The 18,376-nt window shown below is 35.4% G+C and overlaps 1 protein-coding gene across 1 annotated transcript; it reads right to left on the bottom strand.

Moving 5' to 3' along the window:
• Positions 1 to 449: 449 nt before the first annotated feature.
• Positions 450 to 14,919, bottom strand: LOC109033936 (diacylglycerol O-acyltransferase 1). The gene is made up of 12 exons (XM_019046798.2): positions 14,445 to 14,919; positions 13,443 to 13,571; positions 12,322 to 12,416; positions 11,250 to 11,302; positions 9,645 to 9,753; positions 8,498 to 8,650; positions 7,587 to 7,734; positions 6,294 to 6,402; positions 5,133 to 5,177; positions 3,981 to 4,159; positions 2,290 to 2,440; positions 450 to 1,348 (listed from the first exon to the last, which is right to left on the bottom strand). Exons 1-12 carry the CDS (start codon positions 14,558 to 14,560, stop codon positions 1,172 to 1,174), a joined length of 1,464 nt encoding a protein of 487 aa, XP_018902343.1. The 5' UTR covers positions 14,561 to 14,919; the 3' UTR covers positions 450 to 1,171.
• Positions 14,920 to 18,376: the final 3,457 nt, after the last annotated feature.

Below are 18,376 nucleotides of genomic sequence, written 5' to 3'. Positions count from 1 at the left end.
ATTAGAACATATTTATGCATTGCAAGGATGCACCTCTTTCACCAGTTTGTCATTTCCCAGATGAAGGAACATAAAGGTTGCAAAATTGACTAAAGCATTTAAATTTTTAGGAGAATGTACCAGTGTAGTTTTTGTATAAAATTTTTTGATTTTCGCATAAAATCAGAGGAGAAATCAGTAAAATTTTCCGTAGAAATTTCCTAAGATTCTCCGGGTAAAGGTGCATTTTAAAAAGAGAAATTTGACGCTTAAAAAGTACTTACATTCTTTTGTACGGGAAACAGAAAATCGTTCACTTCTTCCTCTCAAATGAGAAGATAAAGGTAGCAACACTTCATGGTTTCAAAGAGAAAATGTCTATTACTTCAGTTGCCCTAAACGCATTGTTTCATTTACTCAGAAATAAGAGGTAATATCATATTTAACTAAGCAAAAGTGAAATCTAAACATTAGTTTGGAAAAACCTATTTATTTCAAAAGGGCATTTCATCCAAAATAGATATAAGATGCCGACAGACTGATTAATGCAATTTACTCTTTCTCAACTGGGCACAATACTATTTATTGGCTAAATGGCATGATTTTTTAATCAAGACTTCCGCTGGCTGAAGCCTTAATAGTTCCTCGAGAGGTGTGTCAACATTTCCCTTTAACTTTTCTGTCCCGATTTTTTTCATTTCCTTTTTATTGAATATTTGCTCATTTCAGTTATTCAAGTTTATAGCCCCTTCTTCATTCCAAATTCAGTGTATCAACCCCTTCATCCAGTAATATCAGTTTTATGATGATGACTTGATCGACAAGATCAGAGACAACCAAGAGTAAAACCTTCCAATCAGAGAGAGCCAACGAATGGCATGATTCATAAAATTAAGCTCCCTTTAAATACTCCAGCTCCGCTCTATTCTTGGTCCATTTCCATCTTTTTGACCCAAAAACCTGTATCATGCTTCTCACACATTTTTCAGCGTTTTTCAGTCAAGTCCAAGTGTTACATTCTGAACTCTGATATATACCTGTGGATTCAGTTTCTGCCAGTGCGTTTATTCAGTGTACTTATTGGATAAACTGATACTTAAAATGCCATTCTTAGAGAGCTGTTAATACCACTTAAAATTAAGTTCGATTCAGCAAAAAAGATATGAAACCGGTAAGGCGAATACTCAAGACTTCAGGCATGACCATACTTGTCCAGCAACGACTGACCGAAATGGGTGATGACATAATCGTGGTAATACATCATTATACAAAGCGGCTGTCCGAGGATCAGAGATGCCCATACTATGATGTTGCCCCATCGCTGACCGAATCTAATCTCCACTTGATGGCAGAACATTGATAGTGGGATCTGAAAAGAGAACACGGGTTTGGTTGAATGGAATGGCTCGATTGAGGAAATGCATGGTGAGTAAAATGGGATTACCCCTGTAAAAACTCATGACTCTGAAGATATTTTGAATTTACAATTTTTCGAAGCTTTCGATTCAAATAAATTACTCATCATTACTCCTCCCATAACAGCTGTTGATTTTTAAAAATGGTGCCATATTATTGACTCAGAGACTAATAAAACCACCGCACAAAATGCTAACTTTGAAGTATCAAAAATGTCTCCTCATCAATATTTTATGCATGATTAAATAAATGAAATAACAGCAAAAACACGGGGTGCAGGCTGTAAATAAAAACAATTTGGACAGGACGATTTGGGTTAACATTCCCTTTTTCAACCTCCGAAAAAAACACAACAAAAATTAAAAATCACACATGAATGAGCCGCCGCTTAACAGGAAGGCAAACCTTCCCTTGTCCCCCCCCCCCCTTGCTTGACTTCCCCTTGCTTAAGTCTAGCCTTGCTGTTAAGCAGTGGCTCATTCATGTGTGATTTTTAATTTTTTTGTTGTTTTGTTTTGTTTTTTTTTCGGCGGTTGAAAAAGGGAATATTAACCCCAAGACGTCCCGTCCAAATTGTTTTTATTTACAGCCTGTACCCCGTGTTTTTGCTTATATTACATTTACATAATTTGGGCTGAATAATTTGTCACATATATAATTAAATAAAGATGCCAAGCATTATCAAATTTAAAAACGATTGATAAATAAAAATCAAAGTTTTTAGGTAAGATTAAATTAGTTGGTTCGAAATTACAGTTTGTGCAAAGAATCAAAATCAAGTTGAACCGTTAGGTGTAAGTAAACTTGTCAATCAAAATCCTTGTTCTTTCCATTTTTATTAGGTTGGATGTATACGAATTAAATATGGGGAGTATATATCGGAAGAAATATTACCTGAGCCATCATTCCAGCAAATGCCCAGACTTTGTATGTTCGTAATGGAACGCTCACAAGATATTCATGAAAAAATGCACTCAAAAAGAAAACTAGGAGAGTAGCAACATTCCGGCTGAAGCCTTTCTCGATCAAAGGAAGGTACAAATGCCTATAAATAGAATAAAACCACTTTATCAAAGTTGTGTGTGACAAAAACAATTGGAAAGTTCTACTACCTGATAACTTTTATTGAGGTGTTGAGAGGCGAATTAAAAAATAAAACAACATACAATTCAATCCTGCCTTCTCTTTCTCTCTTCCCTTTTCTCATTTTCTCTTTTGCACTCTTCCCGTTTGGCTGGATCAGTTCAGTCTCAAACTTAAATGATTTTTATCTTATTTTTTCCCTTTCTAGAGCGTCCAATACTTGCAGTTAATTGTATTCACAATTTTATGAGATCTTGGACACAAATTTCAGGTAGCTTCGAAGCATACTAAGTAACATTAGATAAAATAACGTAGATAAAATTTTGAGACCCTGAATACACTGAGAATGATTCCCTGTTAGCACCCAACCCTTAATTTTCAACGATTAATTGATAACCTCACAGCAAAAAAGTACATTTCAGAAAAATACTGTCATTGTTAAATTCATTTGCTCGTTAATCATTAATTTTTTTCGAGGAAGGCAGAAAATGCATGGTGGCACATCAAACCACTGCAGGTTACATTCTGTGACACAGAGAAAATTTGGAAAGCCTTAGCCTTTGATTTGAAGTTTCGAGTTGTTTCAAACTTGTTTCAGTATTTAAAAGTACATTTTCTTGAGGGACCCTGCACAAAAAACTAATAGAATCGATGCTGGCTTTTCGTCGTTATTTGATTTTAAATTTTTGATGATCTTCAAGGAACAATAAGTTTTAAAAAACGAACTTTCTAAGTGCCAATTTTGAGGTAGGATGAGCAAAGAGAGAATATATTTTGATTTTTACTTGATTTTTTTAGGGAGAGGTGGCACTTCAGCTGTGTTGAGTTTAAAAAGCCTTTCGTTCTAAAGCAGTCAGTCTCATTTTTTTGGCTGAGAAAACATGAAATGAACAAAGAAAGGCAAAGAAAGATGAGCTCTCCTCGATTGACAAAATTCCTGCTAAATTAGTGTTTCTTAAAATGCTGAGAAGTCACTTTTTAGCCCTGCTTTTCTAAGAAATGGCGTTAATGAAGTTTAATATTAAAATATCATCATGCTCAGAAGGTTGAAAGGGAAATCATATTGAATTATAATGAAATTTAGCAGGTGGCGAGTTCCTTGGTTTTCTTTGTAGAGTCCTTCATGGTTTTTTTTTATAATTATATATTTTTATTAAAATAATTTGAGAGGTTTTTCGGACATCTGTATCTGTCCTCCGACCCATGTGACTGTCCACAGAAGCAAAATTTCAGTAGAACCACTAGTGTTGAGCTGGGTCAAAAAATCAGATTTTAAAATTTTGACAGGAAGCTGTCTCGTACAAGCATTATGGAATTTTCACAAAACACTTGTGAATAATGGAGTCCTTTCAACCCTTCAGAATTTTTCACTGCAGTACGCAAGGCTGGTACTTAAAATTAAGACTGATTAATTTCAATGGCACATTTGGGAATTTTCATAATAAAATCCTTTTTTCCAAGGTTTGGTAGGTACGTTTCATGGAAAGTTCAAAAAATATTACCTGACAGCCCATTTATGAACTGGCGCATTCCAACTTCTCCAAAAGGTATCAATATTGTTGGCATTCCACCAGTCCAGATAAAAATTCCGGTCGGCAAAGTGCATTATTTCACCTACTAAATTGAGCAACGAGTGGAAAAGCAGGTAAAAGAAGATCAGCCATACAAGATGATTTGGGATCTACAAGAATGAAAGTAAGACTGTTAAAAATGGTGAGGGGGAAAAAATTACAAAAATGATTCGATCAAAGCCTGGCCAATAAAACCAGGAACAACTCCTGCAAGAGGAGAAATTCAGGTGAGCCCTATTTGCATCATTACCTGTCTGTCTCATTTCAGCATTTATCCATTGCTTCAGGATTAAAGTTGCCAAAATCTTATGCCAGAGGTCAGCACAATTCATATTTTTTGAGTGCCCTCTTGCTTGGTTTTAACTCTTACCTGCGCAGCAGACCCTTAATTTCGAGTTTTCATAAATTTACCGAGGTCAGGCTTTGCAAAACTTTTCATCCTTGTCTGATACATTGTGCACAACTCACAAGAAAGAAATTGATACAGTCAGAAAAATTTTCAAATTTATTTGCAATTAGACTTGATTTAGAGGCAAATAGGATGTTCGAGTTGACAAGTACAGAGACTATTCCTTTTTCGATTAAGGTACATTTAGACAGCGGTAAGTCGCTCATCAGGCTGTCTAACACGCCTCTTGACCAGCTCTCTGCCAAACATGACCCTTAGGGAGGATAGGGAGTGTTTTGGTAAAAGGCTCACCAAGTAGCGCATTAGATGGCTTGACGTGTCGTCTATATGTGCCTTCACTAGCCAATTATGGAAATTGAAAGTGGAACCATGCAAGCATAGATCTCAATCAAAAAGTTCCAAAATTGCCCCATTCCTTCATTTTCTTTGAAAGAATGTTACCAGATATCCTTTGAAAAGGTTTCAGAGAATATTCCTCTAAAGACAAAGAAAAGTCCCACAGAATATTTCTTAATAACGATGATCAGTTTTTCTTTGAAATAGTATAATGGAACAAAGCGTCACAAAACAAGATGAAACATAGACTCATAGTTTTACCATCAAAATGTTTGATATATTCACTAAACTTATTCATCAAAAAATCACTCAGCAAGCATTATGCTTATATTACTTACCGACAGCTTCAGTAGTCTTTCAGTGGCTTTGGCCGGTTCCATGTTCTATAAAAAAATAAAGACATAATTATTTTATTATTGGTGAAAAAACATTTTTGTATCTTTGAATTAGGTTTATAGAAACACAATAAGGCCCATTCGAGAAAAAATTAGTTGGGAGCTATTTAGAATTTCTTGAACAACGATTGAAATAAACACAGCTGTGAATGTAGTGTGAGACGTCTTGGATTATTTACGGTCGAAAATTTCTCCGTTTAGGGAAACGCTGTACTTTTGGTGATTGTTGTTTTTTTAAAAAAAAATCAGTATTGCATAAAAAACAATTCAGCAATTAAATTCAGTGGCAGCAAAAAATTGCGATAACCCTCAATTTTGAGGGTACTTTATTTAAAAAATGAATTTAAAAAAATTGTTCAATAATCCAATTACATTAGCACATCTTCTAGAGTCCAAGCCAAATAAGTTTACGCACTTCTAGACTGCAACAGAAGATCATCTGACATCACTTTTACATGTAAAGTAAGTGCAAGAAGCAAGATGGCGGATCTTCTGTCTCAGTACAGAAATGGGTAAACTTGTTTGGCGTGGACTCAAGTTTGTTTTATAAAAAAATTACTTGTGAAAATAAAAATTGATTAAGACGCCTCACACTGAAAGTTTGATCTACACGAATATATTTTTGTCCATTAGAAATGTAAGAAACAATTTAGGATAATGAAGGTTCGTTTCTTACAATGATGAAAGCTGATAACTTTGGTCAATTTTACCGCCATAAAAAACTGTATTATGTAAAAAAAAAAAAAAAAAAAAAACAACAACTTAAGCTGGCTTTAAAATCTTACAGGGTAGAATGGAACAAGGATTTTATTTTTCAAGAAATTTAGAAAAGCTAAAAATAAACACCTATAATACAAAAACAGAAAACTTTAAAATTACTGTTCATTCAGGTTTTATAAGCGCCCATTTTTTATCCTTGGAATTAAACACTAAATGGTTTCACTCAATATGTATCTATTTATCTGATCAAAATCACTTAAAAATAGATTACCAACGATGAGATTACATACTTTTTAAAGTATCTCCGGTCCACAGGTTATGCGACAAACTATGAGACTTTATGAAATTAAAATTACAGGTAAGAAAAATAGTACAGAAACTTACCGAAAATGGAATCAAAGAGTTTTTTACAGATGGGATGATCCATTGTTGAAATAATGAAGCCAAAACCTGTAAACCAATTAAAACCTCTAGCAATCGTTTCACTAAAAACCTATTGATCAAAGGGAAAAAGAGAAAGAAACAAATAAATCATTAAAACAGGGCACATGGAAACATGCTAATTAGTTCATACACCTACAAATAATTCAAATAATGATGAAAGGAAGTTCGGAAATGTTAGGAGCAAAAATTAAAACCTCTCCTCTGCTTTCTCATCCTCCGGAGCAATGTTTTGACCAGGATGCAGACGCTCACGTTGAATACTCCCTTGAGACCAGCGGTCATTAAGGTACTGCATACGCTTGTGGCTCACGACCAACATAGCTCCGGTGGGAGAATTCACCACTTAACTTTTGTATTTTTGGTTTCTTTGGGAGAAAGGGAAGCCACAACACCAGGGGAAATACGTAACTAAAATACCATGGTAGGCAAAGTGTTAATTACATCCTCTAGTAGAAAAAGATTCAGGTATCATACATGCATTTGTTTGAGGCGAGGCTGCATTTTTTTTTATTTCAATATAGAGATGACAGCAGTGCTTGAATCACCTTCCTTTTTTTTTTATTCATCACACAAGAGAAAGGAATGAAAGACATGAAAACCCATAAAAATCCATTTTAACATTGACAGGTGAGCAAGGAAATCACATTGAAAATCACATAGATCGAATAGCTAGGAAAGAAACACTTCTAGTTATCATGAACTGGTCTTTTTCATATTTACAGGGAAATGAGCGTGCAATAAGGCATACTGAAGGTCGGCCATACTTTTTGAAAAAGGTGAGACAATTATAATGACAATACTAAGCCAAAGACTTTTCCTGTGACAGGTGTCTTCACTGACCTTATTGATAAATGCACACGTTTAAAACACGTACATACACAAAACATGACTGTAAAAATAACTTTTGATTCTCGCTAAATAAGTATAATCCCAAGGAGTGTTTCTTTTTTTTCAAGTTCTCACTTTCTTTTGTGATGCACCTGTCATGCAAACTCAGACTCTTCTTTGAATATTGTAATACTGGACGGAATTATTTAATTTTATCGGAGGTTTTTGTGACAAAATGACACCCAAATATTTTTCTCCTCTCAAAAATTTAGACAATTTTCAAAACCTGGATCATTGTAGTTCACACTTTCAGTTCACACTTATCACTATGCAAGCTCAGAAATCCTCCATAAATGCATAACAAAGTTTTTAAAACCCCTGAGTGGGTACATCACATGCGCTCACCTTTTCCTTATTCTACCCGTTCGGGGAAAGTTCAATTCGTAGCATAAAGTTGGTGCAAACAGGAAATAGAAAAGATCTCTGACATTCAAATTATTTGGATACACTACAATTTTTGATTCCGGAACACCATTGCTGAAGTTTGCAAAATCTGAAAAAGAGAGTGAATAAAAATGAGAATAGTCATCGACAGTGATTAGTTTTTATGCTGGGAACAAAAATTGGATACTTGGCATAGAACTATACTGCCATGCTAAGGAAAAACGCTGTATGAACATTCGAGAGTTGCCAAATTTCCTTGGATAAAATGCTTATTTTTGAGGAGAGTTGTGAGTATTTTTTCTGAAAAATGTCGGATAATTTACATCCGACTGCGGATGAAATTCTCTAAAAAAATTGGAGGAAACAAATTGACAGATTTCCTTAAAAAATTGATTTTTGTCAAAGGAAATTTGGCAACGACTGAAGGCTCATACGGCGTCCTGCTTTAGTAGTGCAGTATACAGGTTAGGAGTAGATATGTATTTTATGCACCACACAAAAAATGGATGAAATCTTTACAAACGCAAAATGATAGTCATACTGCACCTTTAAAAAATATTAATTTTTACTTACAACTGATCAAAATATGCATCCCCAAAATTCAACTCATTTATAAAAACCTAAGCAGTATTTACAACTTATTAATTTAGTGTACGTCAGAACCCAGATTATTCAGATATGACAGGAGCAAGCTCACTCTGAGTAAGTGAAAACCCCAGTTGATGCAAGAACTAAGGAAATACTGCTTGATCACCAGAAAATTGACAGATCCAACATTTTCTGCACCCCTGATTATCATCAAAGTTATCTGCATGACTTGTTTACAACTTGGTAAAAAGGCATGTTAGCAGTGGCAGCTAATCTTTGCTTACCGGCATTATTGAAGAATAAACTCTGGCGCCGAACATGCGATTTGATAAATGCTCTGGTTTTAGAGTCATTCCGGCACCATGCATTTGTGTGCGCATAAGACCACAGTTTTAGGAACAAAATTGAGTATTCAAAACATACTGCGCTAGCACCAACTGAAAAAAGACGGAAAAATCAATAACAATTACCTGTAATTCTTTATTACCTGTAGTACCTGTGCTTCTAGAAAGGTTCATTCAAAAATTACATCATACACCAAAGGTTCATTATGGAAATAAGTAATTATCCAGTTATTACTTTTTTATACCCTTATGTACATACATTAAGATGATTGCATATATTTCCTCCTAGGAAGGTTGCAATAAATAAACGAATAAATAATAAATGAATCAAACTGCCAAGGTATAAAGTGAGTCATTTGACAGCCCTCTCATATCTGCTAAGTTTAGAGCTGTTTATCCCTTTTTACACCTTCCAAACTTATATCGATGGCAAAAGTGCGATACTATATACCTTCAATGCAGTTGTTCTAAACTTCCGGTACTATTTGATTTTTTCAAAGAGAAACAAGGCAACTTTACAGCTGGAAATTTACACAGAGTATTCTTCCAAGAGAGAAAAAAAACAAGGAAGTTTTTAAGAAATTGTGTTGACCAGTTTTCCAAAAAAAAAATAGAGTATGACAGGTAGTCTACAACATTGCGAACACAGATAAATGGTTTTGCACTTTGATCATCAATATGTTCCAACTATGTCACAGAGAAAAGACCTTCCAAATTGTTGACAATATGCTGAGGGAGAAATTACATATTGACGGTGAAACTATCAAACCACGTATCTCAGTTTGGGACGTCGCAGACTTCCTGTCATACTTTATTTTTTAAATGAAAAACTACTTAACGTCCAGTCTTGAAAATTTCTGTGATTTTTCCTCTTTGTGCGGAGAAAATTCTATGAAAATTTCAAGGAATGATATTGATTTGGTCTACTTCAAAAAAATAAAATGCGAGCGTAGATTTTTAAACACCGCAAACGAGATACGTGGTTTGGTAGTTTCACCGTCGATATTCAGAGATTCATCCTTCTCTGTACTTTAAAAACTAGGAAACTAAAATCATCAAGAAAACTTGCTTAATACAATTGACTTACTTAAACTAAATAATGTAGAATATGAATGGATTAACACCATTGGAATAAGCACTAGAATTGTGATGTTTACGACATGAGCGATCATTCCGACCTGCTGACTGATGATGTGCTGGAAGCAAAAAATTTGTAAAACACATGAGACAAAATGTTAATAGAAATTTCTCTACTGTGCATAATCAAGCATTTACCTTTTGAGGATTCTTCTTTGATCTCTTACATGGTTCCGGAATAAATTATTTAATTGAATGATTTACTTCAAAATCTGCCAAACTAATGCAAATTTTAAGTACATTTAAATATAGTCTACCAGTGTATTTGGTAGAAATCTTTCAAACTTTCATACTATATTCTGAAGAGAAAATACCGAGAGATCGTCAGATGAATATATTTCACTACTTTATTTGTATATTATTTTACATTATTACCTCATTTTTATATTAATGAAAAATGTGGCTGGGCTTCAGTAAAATGTTGTGAAAGATGAATGTGTTTTCATATCGACGGTGAAACTACCAAACCACGTATCTCGGTTTGCGACGTCGCAGACTTCCTGTCATACTTTATTTTTTAAATGAAAAACTACTTAACATCCAGTCTTGAAAATTTCTGTGACTTTTCCTCTTTGTGCGGAGAAAATTCCGTGAAAATTTCAAGGAATGATATTGATTTGGTCTACTTCAAAAAAATAAAATGTGAGCGTAGATTTTTAAACGCCGCAAACGAGATACGTGGTTTGGTAGTTTCACCGTCGATATGTATAACGTATAACAACAACTGGACATCTTCGCACTTGGGGAAAATAAAATCCCTGCCTTTTCTAGGTTTCTTGGACCAAAATTATCAAAATTCACTATCTATTCAAATTGCCATTGTGAACTTGTAAGAGTGAAAATGAAACATTTTTGGCATCAATTTCACTGCAAAAAAGATACATCTGAATCTTTTTCTACTTTCTTCCTTTTTAATCACTCGATTGACTAAAATTGAAATTACTGATTTCTCTCATTCTCTTGTTCACTATTCAAAATGTAACTCAGAGCATTGAGCCACAAGGCAGACTAGGTTGAGGCTCAGTTTGTGTGGATAGCGTTTATGATCTTCCAAATTTCAAAATATTTCCAATTTCCAGTCTGTTTCTCAAAACTTACTGACTTTTCTCATTTTCCTGACCTGGTGACATTTCCAAACAATAGAGAATTTGCAGGTGTCTGAAATTTGATGAATTTTGTGTCTAAGTGGAAACTACTGGGTGAACTGAACACGAGAGTAACCTTGGTTTATGAATTGAACAATTGTTGAAGAAGATATGACAAAATTATCTAATCTGTTGAAATATGTGTGTTTGAATGGGAAATGCCGCCAGATGACATCACTAAGCAGTGCATTTTCTCACTTTTAAATCTATTTTTATACTATTTCCCAAATCAGAAAAAAAGTATAAAAAATGCTACAAAATCAGCTCTTAAAGCACTTTTAGATGAAGCAACAAAATTTGCATGCGAATTCTCCATTCCTGGTTTTCAGAGCTGTAGACACCCCTGAACAGTTTTTGATACTACTTAAGAAAAGGTAATATTAATGGTATCTCAATCTCGTTCTACTTACGAAAGCCATTCCTTTTTCTATGTACAGGGCTGTCAAGGCTGGCACAACAGCATCTGAAATTAAAAGACCAGCAGTTGAGTTTTCAGATAAAAACTTGGACAAAAAGATAAAATACTTGAAAAAAAGAGAGAAAAAAGGCGCTGAGGTTTTCAACAATTCAAGAAAGAATAAATTACATTATACAGAAGAGACCTAAATGAGAAATATTGCATACAAAAATATAGAGTGTGTATTTTTGTGTGACTAAAAATCACCATAAGAATTTTCATGTGGAGGTTCAGTACGGAAAAAGTTATTAAATTTGTAATGTTGCTCTGCTTAAAAGCTAAAATTATTGAGGTCAAGAAAAAATAAATAGCAAGGTGGTAGAATGGTGCTGGATCCAAAATATTTTTTGGGGAAATCAAGCCTGACAAATTCCAAAAATTTCAATTTGAGTAAAAAATTTGAGCTCTGATGAGGATCAGTGCATGACTAAGGGCGAGAGTTTAGCTCAGGCAGATGAATTTGAGTGCTAAACTTGGGTCATGCACAGAGATCCATAACACGGTAATTGATTTAAAAAATCGAGCTACCAGCCAAAAATAAATTGAACAAGTAATATTGCAAACTATATGTAGATGAGAAATAATATAAAACTTAACTAACTACATTACGATATAAAACTTATTTTTTTTCTTCTATTTTGTAAAATGTTTCCACTCGTTGTTCCTTTACACTGAAGAAGATCGCAGTTTGTAGGCGATCGAAACGTTTGCTTTGTTTCTTATAAAGGGATCCATAACACTTTGGGTCAATCAGACATCATCAGTGGATCGCACTTGTCAGTGAAAAATTTTGGAACTTTTTGGCCTTGTTTCCAACGCAGAATAGTGTTGACCTAGCACTATTTCACCACCTAATTACTTACAATTTAGACCACATTTTTCAGTGTTTTTTTTTAAAAAAAATGAACAGATCTTAGCAACAAGGAATATTTTTTGACTCCGATAAATAATACTGAATGAGACAGATTATTAAAATTTAATGATACAACTTGAAATCATCATTGTATTTAATTTTATAGACTTACAAAATAATAAGACGAGAGAGGGATGCTCTGGTCCTCCTTCTTTGCGGCCAGTCAAGACTATGAGCCATTGCTCGGGATCGACTCTGATTCCATACCTGGAAAATACACTTAGGAATTAAAGAAACTGAGCAGTCAAACTCATGTCACTTGGATTTTACCGCATTGATTTTGGAATAATTACTCCAGGGCATGATTTTTTTCCCACAAACAATCAGAACGGAATTGAAGTTTAAAATCACATTTAAAAACAGGAATAAATGTATCTTATGGCAATTATTAAGATCATAAGAATTAAGGTTAAAACAATGGCAGCGATGGTCATCCATAGAGACTGTTTCAGTGTCAGTTAAGACATTCATACGGTCAGTAAAAAGAATCTAAAACAGAAAAATAAAAAGTTCACTACTGATTTCCTACTATTTTCTTAAAAATATTACATAAATTTCTTTCACCGAGATGAATCATTTCAAAGTCGCCACCACTACTTAAAGATATGTAAGTGTCAAAAATTCACTTATAAGTAATCAAATTATTTTTTTCTGTGGTAAAATTTAAGGGCAGATCAATTAAGTAAAATCAAAAATTAATAGGACCAAAGTATCCGAAGGTTCTGGGATTATCTTTCTGCATCAACATTGTCATCACAATAGACTGAGTTTTGAACAGAGAAGCACCAAATAGCATAAAGCTGAACCAAAAAAAAAAAGAGGTTTGATGTTTCATTCCTTTAAAAGCATTAAAGTTAAAAACAAAGTTTAACAACTATTTTCAAGTTCAAAATAATTTTCCTAGATTTTGAATTTTTGACAGGAAAAAATTTACCAGTACCTACCTACTGAACTGAACTCAAAAATTCTTCGAATTCATTCTTTTTTTTAACCCAACGCACAACTTGGTACATTTCTGTTAAACTTACATGGGTTCAAGTGTTCCTCTCAAAGTAATTGATAGAGGTTTGAGGATTTTTCTTCGAAATCATCATGACTGCAGTCAATTTATAGATACCTATGGAGCCACTTTCCTTCTTTTTGAAAAACTAGCTTCATGTTCTTTTTTTTTAATTTAATTTAATTTTCTTTTCAAGATTTTTAGACAGGAATAATTTGGGATAAAACACTCACTTTATTAAGTTCTCCAAAAAAAGTCTTGTTCCACCCATGAACAAGAGTAGGAATGCCCAGTTCACAAATCCTGTGAAGTTTCCAAACCCTGATGACCAGGAAAATAGAGAGTCTCTTGGTTTGTGACATCTGAAAAATTCAATTAGAGGGTTCAATTATTTATAGTATCAGTGACCTAAGTATACTTGGTCATCGTCAATTATGATGATATCAAATTACCTAATGAATCCTGATGAATCAAGAAGTTAAAATGTTGCATCATCATAGGTACTACTAAGGTACGATATGATTAGTAGTATTTTGATTGATATGTTCTTATATTGCTAATAAATGGATTGACAGAACTTTGCTGTTAATTTAACTTGCTGCCTGGTCCATAATTAAATTTTTCAGTCTGATTCATAAGAGAATTTTAAAAAAATATTGAATGAAAGATGACCATTTTCATACCATGCATTTGGCTTGCTCAAGAAAAGTGATTTGTAAGGCACTTTACGAAGCTAAAATTTTTCAATTCAGGGATGTGATTCTCAGAGTGTTTCTGGGTTTGATTTTGAATTTTTTTTGGTTTCCTAAAATTTTAATTTTTTGGTGGGAGTGGGGGATGTATACAATTCAATATGCAAGCATTGTTAAAGGAAAAATGATCAAACTGTGGAATTTCTTTAGAAATTTAATGAGCAGGAGGAATTTCCAATGAAAGTACATATTTCAACCAGATTCAAATCCGAAGGATAGTATTAATTATTACATTATTCAGGAGCAACATCCCTGTAAACACAAACCTTACTCTGCAGAATTCTGTTTAGCTGATTCTTCAACTGATTCATTGGAATATATCACTTTCTCCTACAGGTCAAAATCACAGGTGAGTAGGTAAAGGAGGAAAGTATCAATTCCTACTTTGTAAAATCACAGGACTTAAAGCCTGGAACAAGTGAGAAGAATATATTCCGACCGATGCAAGTCAGGAGTTTGGAGTAAATTTCTAGATATACTCACGGTTTATCTGGTTGAGCACTTCTTAATTGCGTCTCCTGTTTTTGAATCTCTTCTGCACATGCGACGCTCTTCGTCCGACGCAGCTGTTTGACATTTTGTTCCGTACCATTATTCATATTTATTATACACTAATTCACTGTGGCAGTCAATTTAGTTCCTTTCGTAAAATCATTTATAAAGCTTTTGTGAAGCTTTCTGAACACATTTTGTGGCACATACGCGAAGAAAAATATAGTATAAAGAGAGGAAAACATAAGCATCGAATTTCATGAAAAAGGGGCCACGGAAAGCACCGTGAAAACAATAATTATAGCAGAACATAAACAAGAGAAAAATCATGAAACACACAGTCACTACAGGTGTAACGAAAGAGAAATACTAGATAATTGAGGGGCAGAAGCAGTCTGCCTTGAGCCGATTCGCATCATCATCCTTGGATCCTATCACTGTCCACTATCACTTATCACTTTGATTGATAACATGAAAATATAACCTCAAAATATTGCCATGCAGTCCAGTCCGCACTTTGCTAACCTGTCCGCTAGAGTCCGCTGTAAAAGTGTTTTCAAATACTGGCGGGAAAGTTTAAATCATCGCTCTTTTTCTAAACGCACGCATCGCATCATCGCATTACATGTTCAGAGTATAAACTCCTTACTAACTTGCAAACTGGCCACGATACATCTGTTTTTTACACATTTTTCTATTTTAACTCCTGAAAGATAATGTAAATTATTATATTATACTTGATATCTTTCCCCCTGACCGATCTCTAACGCGTGGTTTGGGTGATTTTTGACAAAAAATAAAATTTACAAAAAAATTTACAGTTAATTAAAGATAAATTGTACAATTTATTTATTATTTACTTTTCCCCGGAATTTTTAATAAAATGTATAAGTTTTAGTGCTGTATCTTTTCTTGCTCCAATGCATCTGGGAGATGCGCGTTGCAATTCAAAGACGCTCCCGCTTTACGAGGACAAGATCGAGTTGCTGTGGTGGTTCGACGCACCTTTTTGTGCTCCACGGATGTGCGAGTTGCATATTCAAAAATTGAAGGCGCTCCCGCTTTTTCAATCTACTCATATTCTGAAAATTGTAAACGAGGACGTCCATGAAAGCTTGAAATGTAGCGACCAGTCTAAAAGCGGCACTTTTTTTTAGTACAAGTATTGAGGCGGCAATGATTTCCCTACCTACATACTATTTTTATTAGGGTGCAACGACTAACGACAACTCCCGTGCATTTCTAGAGAAATATTTGAAAAGCGAGACTGCCCTCAGTTTTTGACCACGCATACCTATACATCTGTAGAACACGTACAGTTCCATGAAGGCTCCCCACTCAACTCAATCTGGATCCCTCAGCTGCTATACTCTTTCTACAAAAGGTACTCTATACTTCCGTTCACGACTGTGACCTTTCATGGAAAAAAGAAACTATGTTATTCAAAAAGTCCAGATTCAGTGATTTCTAGGCACCAGCGCATATGGAGTGTTCTACACATATTTTGGGATAGCGAACGCGTACATCAGTCTAAAACTCGCGTCTAATTAGTCGCGTTTTATTTAGTCTAAAACTTTAGTAAACTGTTAAATTGCTATATTTTATAAGGCTTTATTTATCAAAATTATTAAATTATTTATCTCTATGCTGAAAAGATAGTGTTTTATTTTAAACTAAATTAATTGTTTTAAAATTTCTTAATTATCTTAATAACTTCAGTATTATGCTTTTTCAAATTTAAAAAACCAAAAACCAAACCATTCTTAAAACCAAATCATAATTTATTACGAAATGAATCGCGGGATTAATTGCAGATCATAAATCATATGTATGTATGAGCCGCTTTTACGGCGCGCTAGGGCGCTCTGCGACGCCTATTCTCCACAGGAATCTGTCATGGTAGAGATCCTCCGGAAGGTGGCATCTCTCCATCTCTTCATGGATGCCCTCTACCCACCGTTTGGCTGGACGCCCTCTCCGTCGCCTACCTGGGGGGACCCACTCCAACACCTTCTTCGGCAACCTGGTATCAGCCATTCTCTGCACATGCCCATACCATACCAATTGCTTGGTCATGATATCGTGCACAATCGTCCCCTCAACGCCCATTATCTCTCGGACACGTTCATTCCTGACACGTTCTCTCCTCGAGATTCCAGCCGATCGTCGCCAGAAATCCATCTCGGTCGCCTTGAGCATTTCTTGGGTCCGCTTCTTCAACTGCCACACTTCACTGCCATAGGTGATAATAGGCTTGACAACCGAGTTATAAATCCTCTTCTTGTTGTCTTTGGAAATCCTTTGGTCCCAAAGGATCCCATTAAGCATGGCGATGGCTTTCCTTCCTAGAAGATTACGGTCCCGAATGGCCTGATCCAGCTTCCCATCCGAAGTCAGGTTCACCCCCAGGTACTTGTATTGTTCGCAACTTTCTATATGTTGACCATCCTCCAGGACTATGCTTTGCTGAGCACCTCCGACTGACATCTTTTTTGTCTTACGGACACTAACCTCGAGGCCCCATTTGCGGTACTCCTCCACCAACTTCCGGGTCATATACTCCGCGTCATCGTGATCTTGACTTATGACAACCTGGTCGTCAGCAAAGCATAGCGTGAACAGTGTTTCTTGGTCATTTAGAGGGACGCCCATGCCGGCACACTTTCTTTTCCATTCCTTCAGAACGTGCTCTAGATATATCTTAAACAGCGTCGGTGACAGACAACATCCCTGCTTAAGCCCCTTGGTGACAAAAAAACCGTCTGAAAGCCTTCCTTGGCACTTAATTCTAGCAAAAGCCCCCCGATAAAACTGCTTGACTGCCCCAATAAGTCCTTTACTAAAACCAGTTTCTTCTAGGACTTCCCAGAGTTTCACAAGAGGAATACTATCATAAGCCTTTTCAATATCCAAAAACACTAAATGAAGCTCCTGGCCAACAATTCTCTTCTTTTCGGTTAACTGGGTAACACAGAACAGATGATCAGCGGTAGACCGACCAGCCCTAAAACCTGCTTGCTCCTCCGCCTCGAACGGGGTCCACTCCTCTTCGATCTTCGCTTTCAACACTTTTCCATAAATTTTACTTATCGTTCCTGTCACCGCTAACCCTCTGTAGTTCCCACAGTCATCCTTCCTTCCTTTTTTATGCGACGCTGTTATCCAGGCCTCTTTCATAAATCATGATTTCGAAAAAAAATCATTCAAAGTTAATCTATAATGTTTAGAGCACGAGCATTATGCAACGTGTCACTATCTTGTAATACTCTTCCTGGGCACTCTGTCATTCGAGTGCTGCAACATGACAAGTCTCGTCCAGCGCATCTCTGAAGAAATGAGAAAAGTAGAAGTGCCTTCAATTTTTGAATATGCAACACGCACATCCGTGGAACACGAATAGTTGCATGAAGGCGCCTTGCTCAACTCAATCTAGATCCCTCATTCTTCGTAAGTTCAAAAATCGTCGCACTCGTAAGTAAGCACTTACGTCTTTCACGTGAGCCCTGAGGAGCACTGGTTCCTATGGACAACAGGGTTCAACTTAAAATACAGTTATGCCCTCACATCTGAAGAGCGAATGAATGAACTAAATCTGTTACAGTTTACTCTTCTGGAGCAAGATAGTATCGTCTCCCGCGGAAATCCCAAAATCTGATTCTTAGAACCAGAAAACGAAAGTAGTCCCACTAAAAATTTCACCTTCACGCGCGCGGAGGCCCTTTTTACCGTGAGCGGTCACAATTTATGAAAGAATTTGAGGCGGACCTTCAATAAAAACGAAAACGATTGGATAGTCTATTATTTGGATTTTAGGAAATTTTCTAAAAATAATAAAAAAAATCCCTGAATTTCACATTACGATGCAGCCCGTTAGGTATTTTTCTGTATTATTTGACCGCAAAAGATTTTAAAATGCCTTTGGT

This window comes from Bemisia tabaci, chromosome 8, assembly GCF_918797505.1.
Source record: "Bemisia tabaci chromosome 8, PGI_BMITA_v3".
NCBI classification, from domain to species: domain Eukaryota; kingdom Metazoa; phylum Arthropoda; class Insecta; order Hemiptera; family Aleyrodidae; genus Bemisia; species Bemisia tabaci.
Note: the sequence above shows the minus strand (reverse complement) of the source record. Positions and strands in the feature narration are given on the sequence as shown.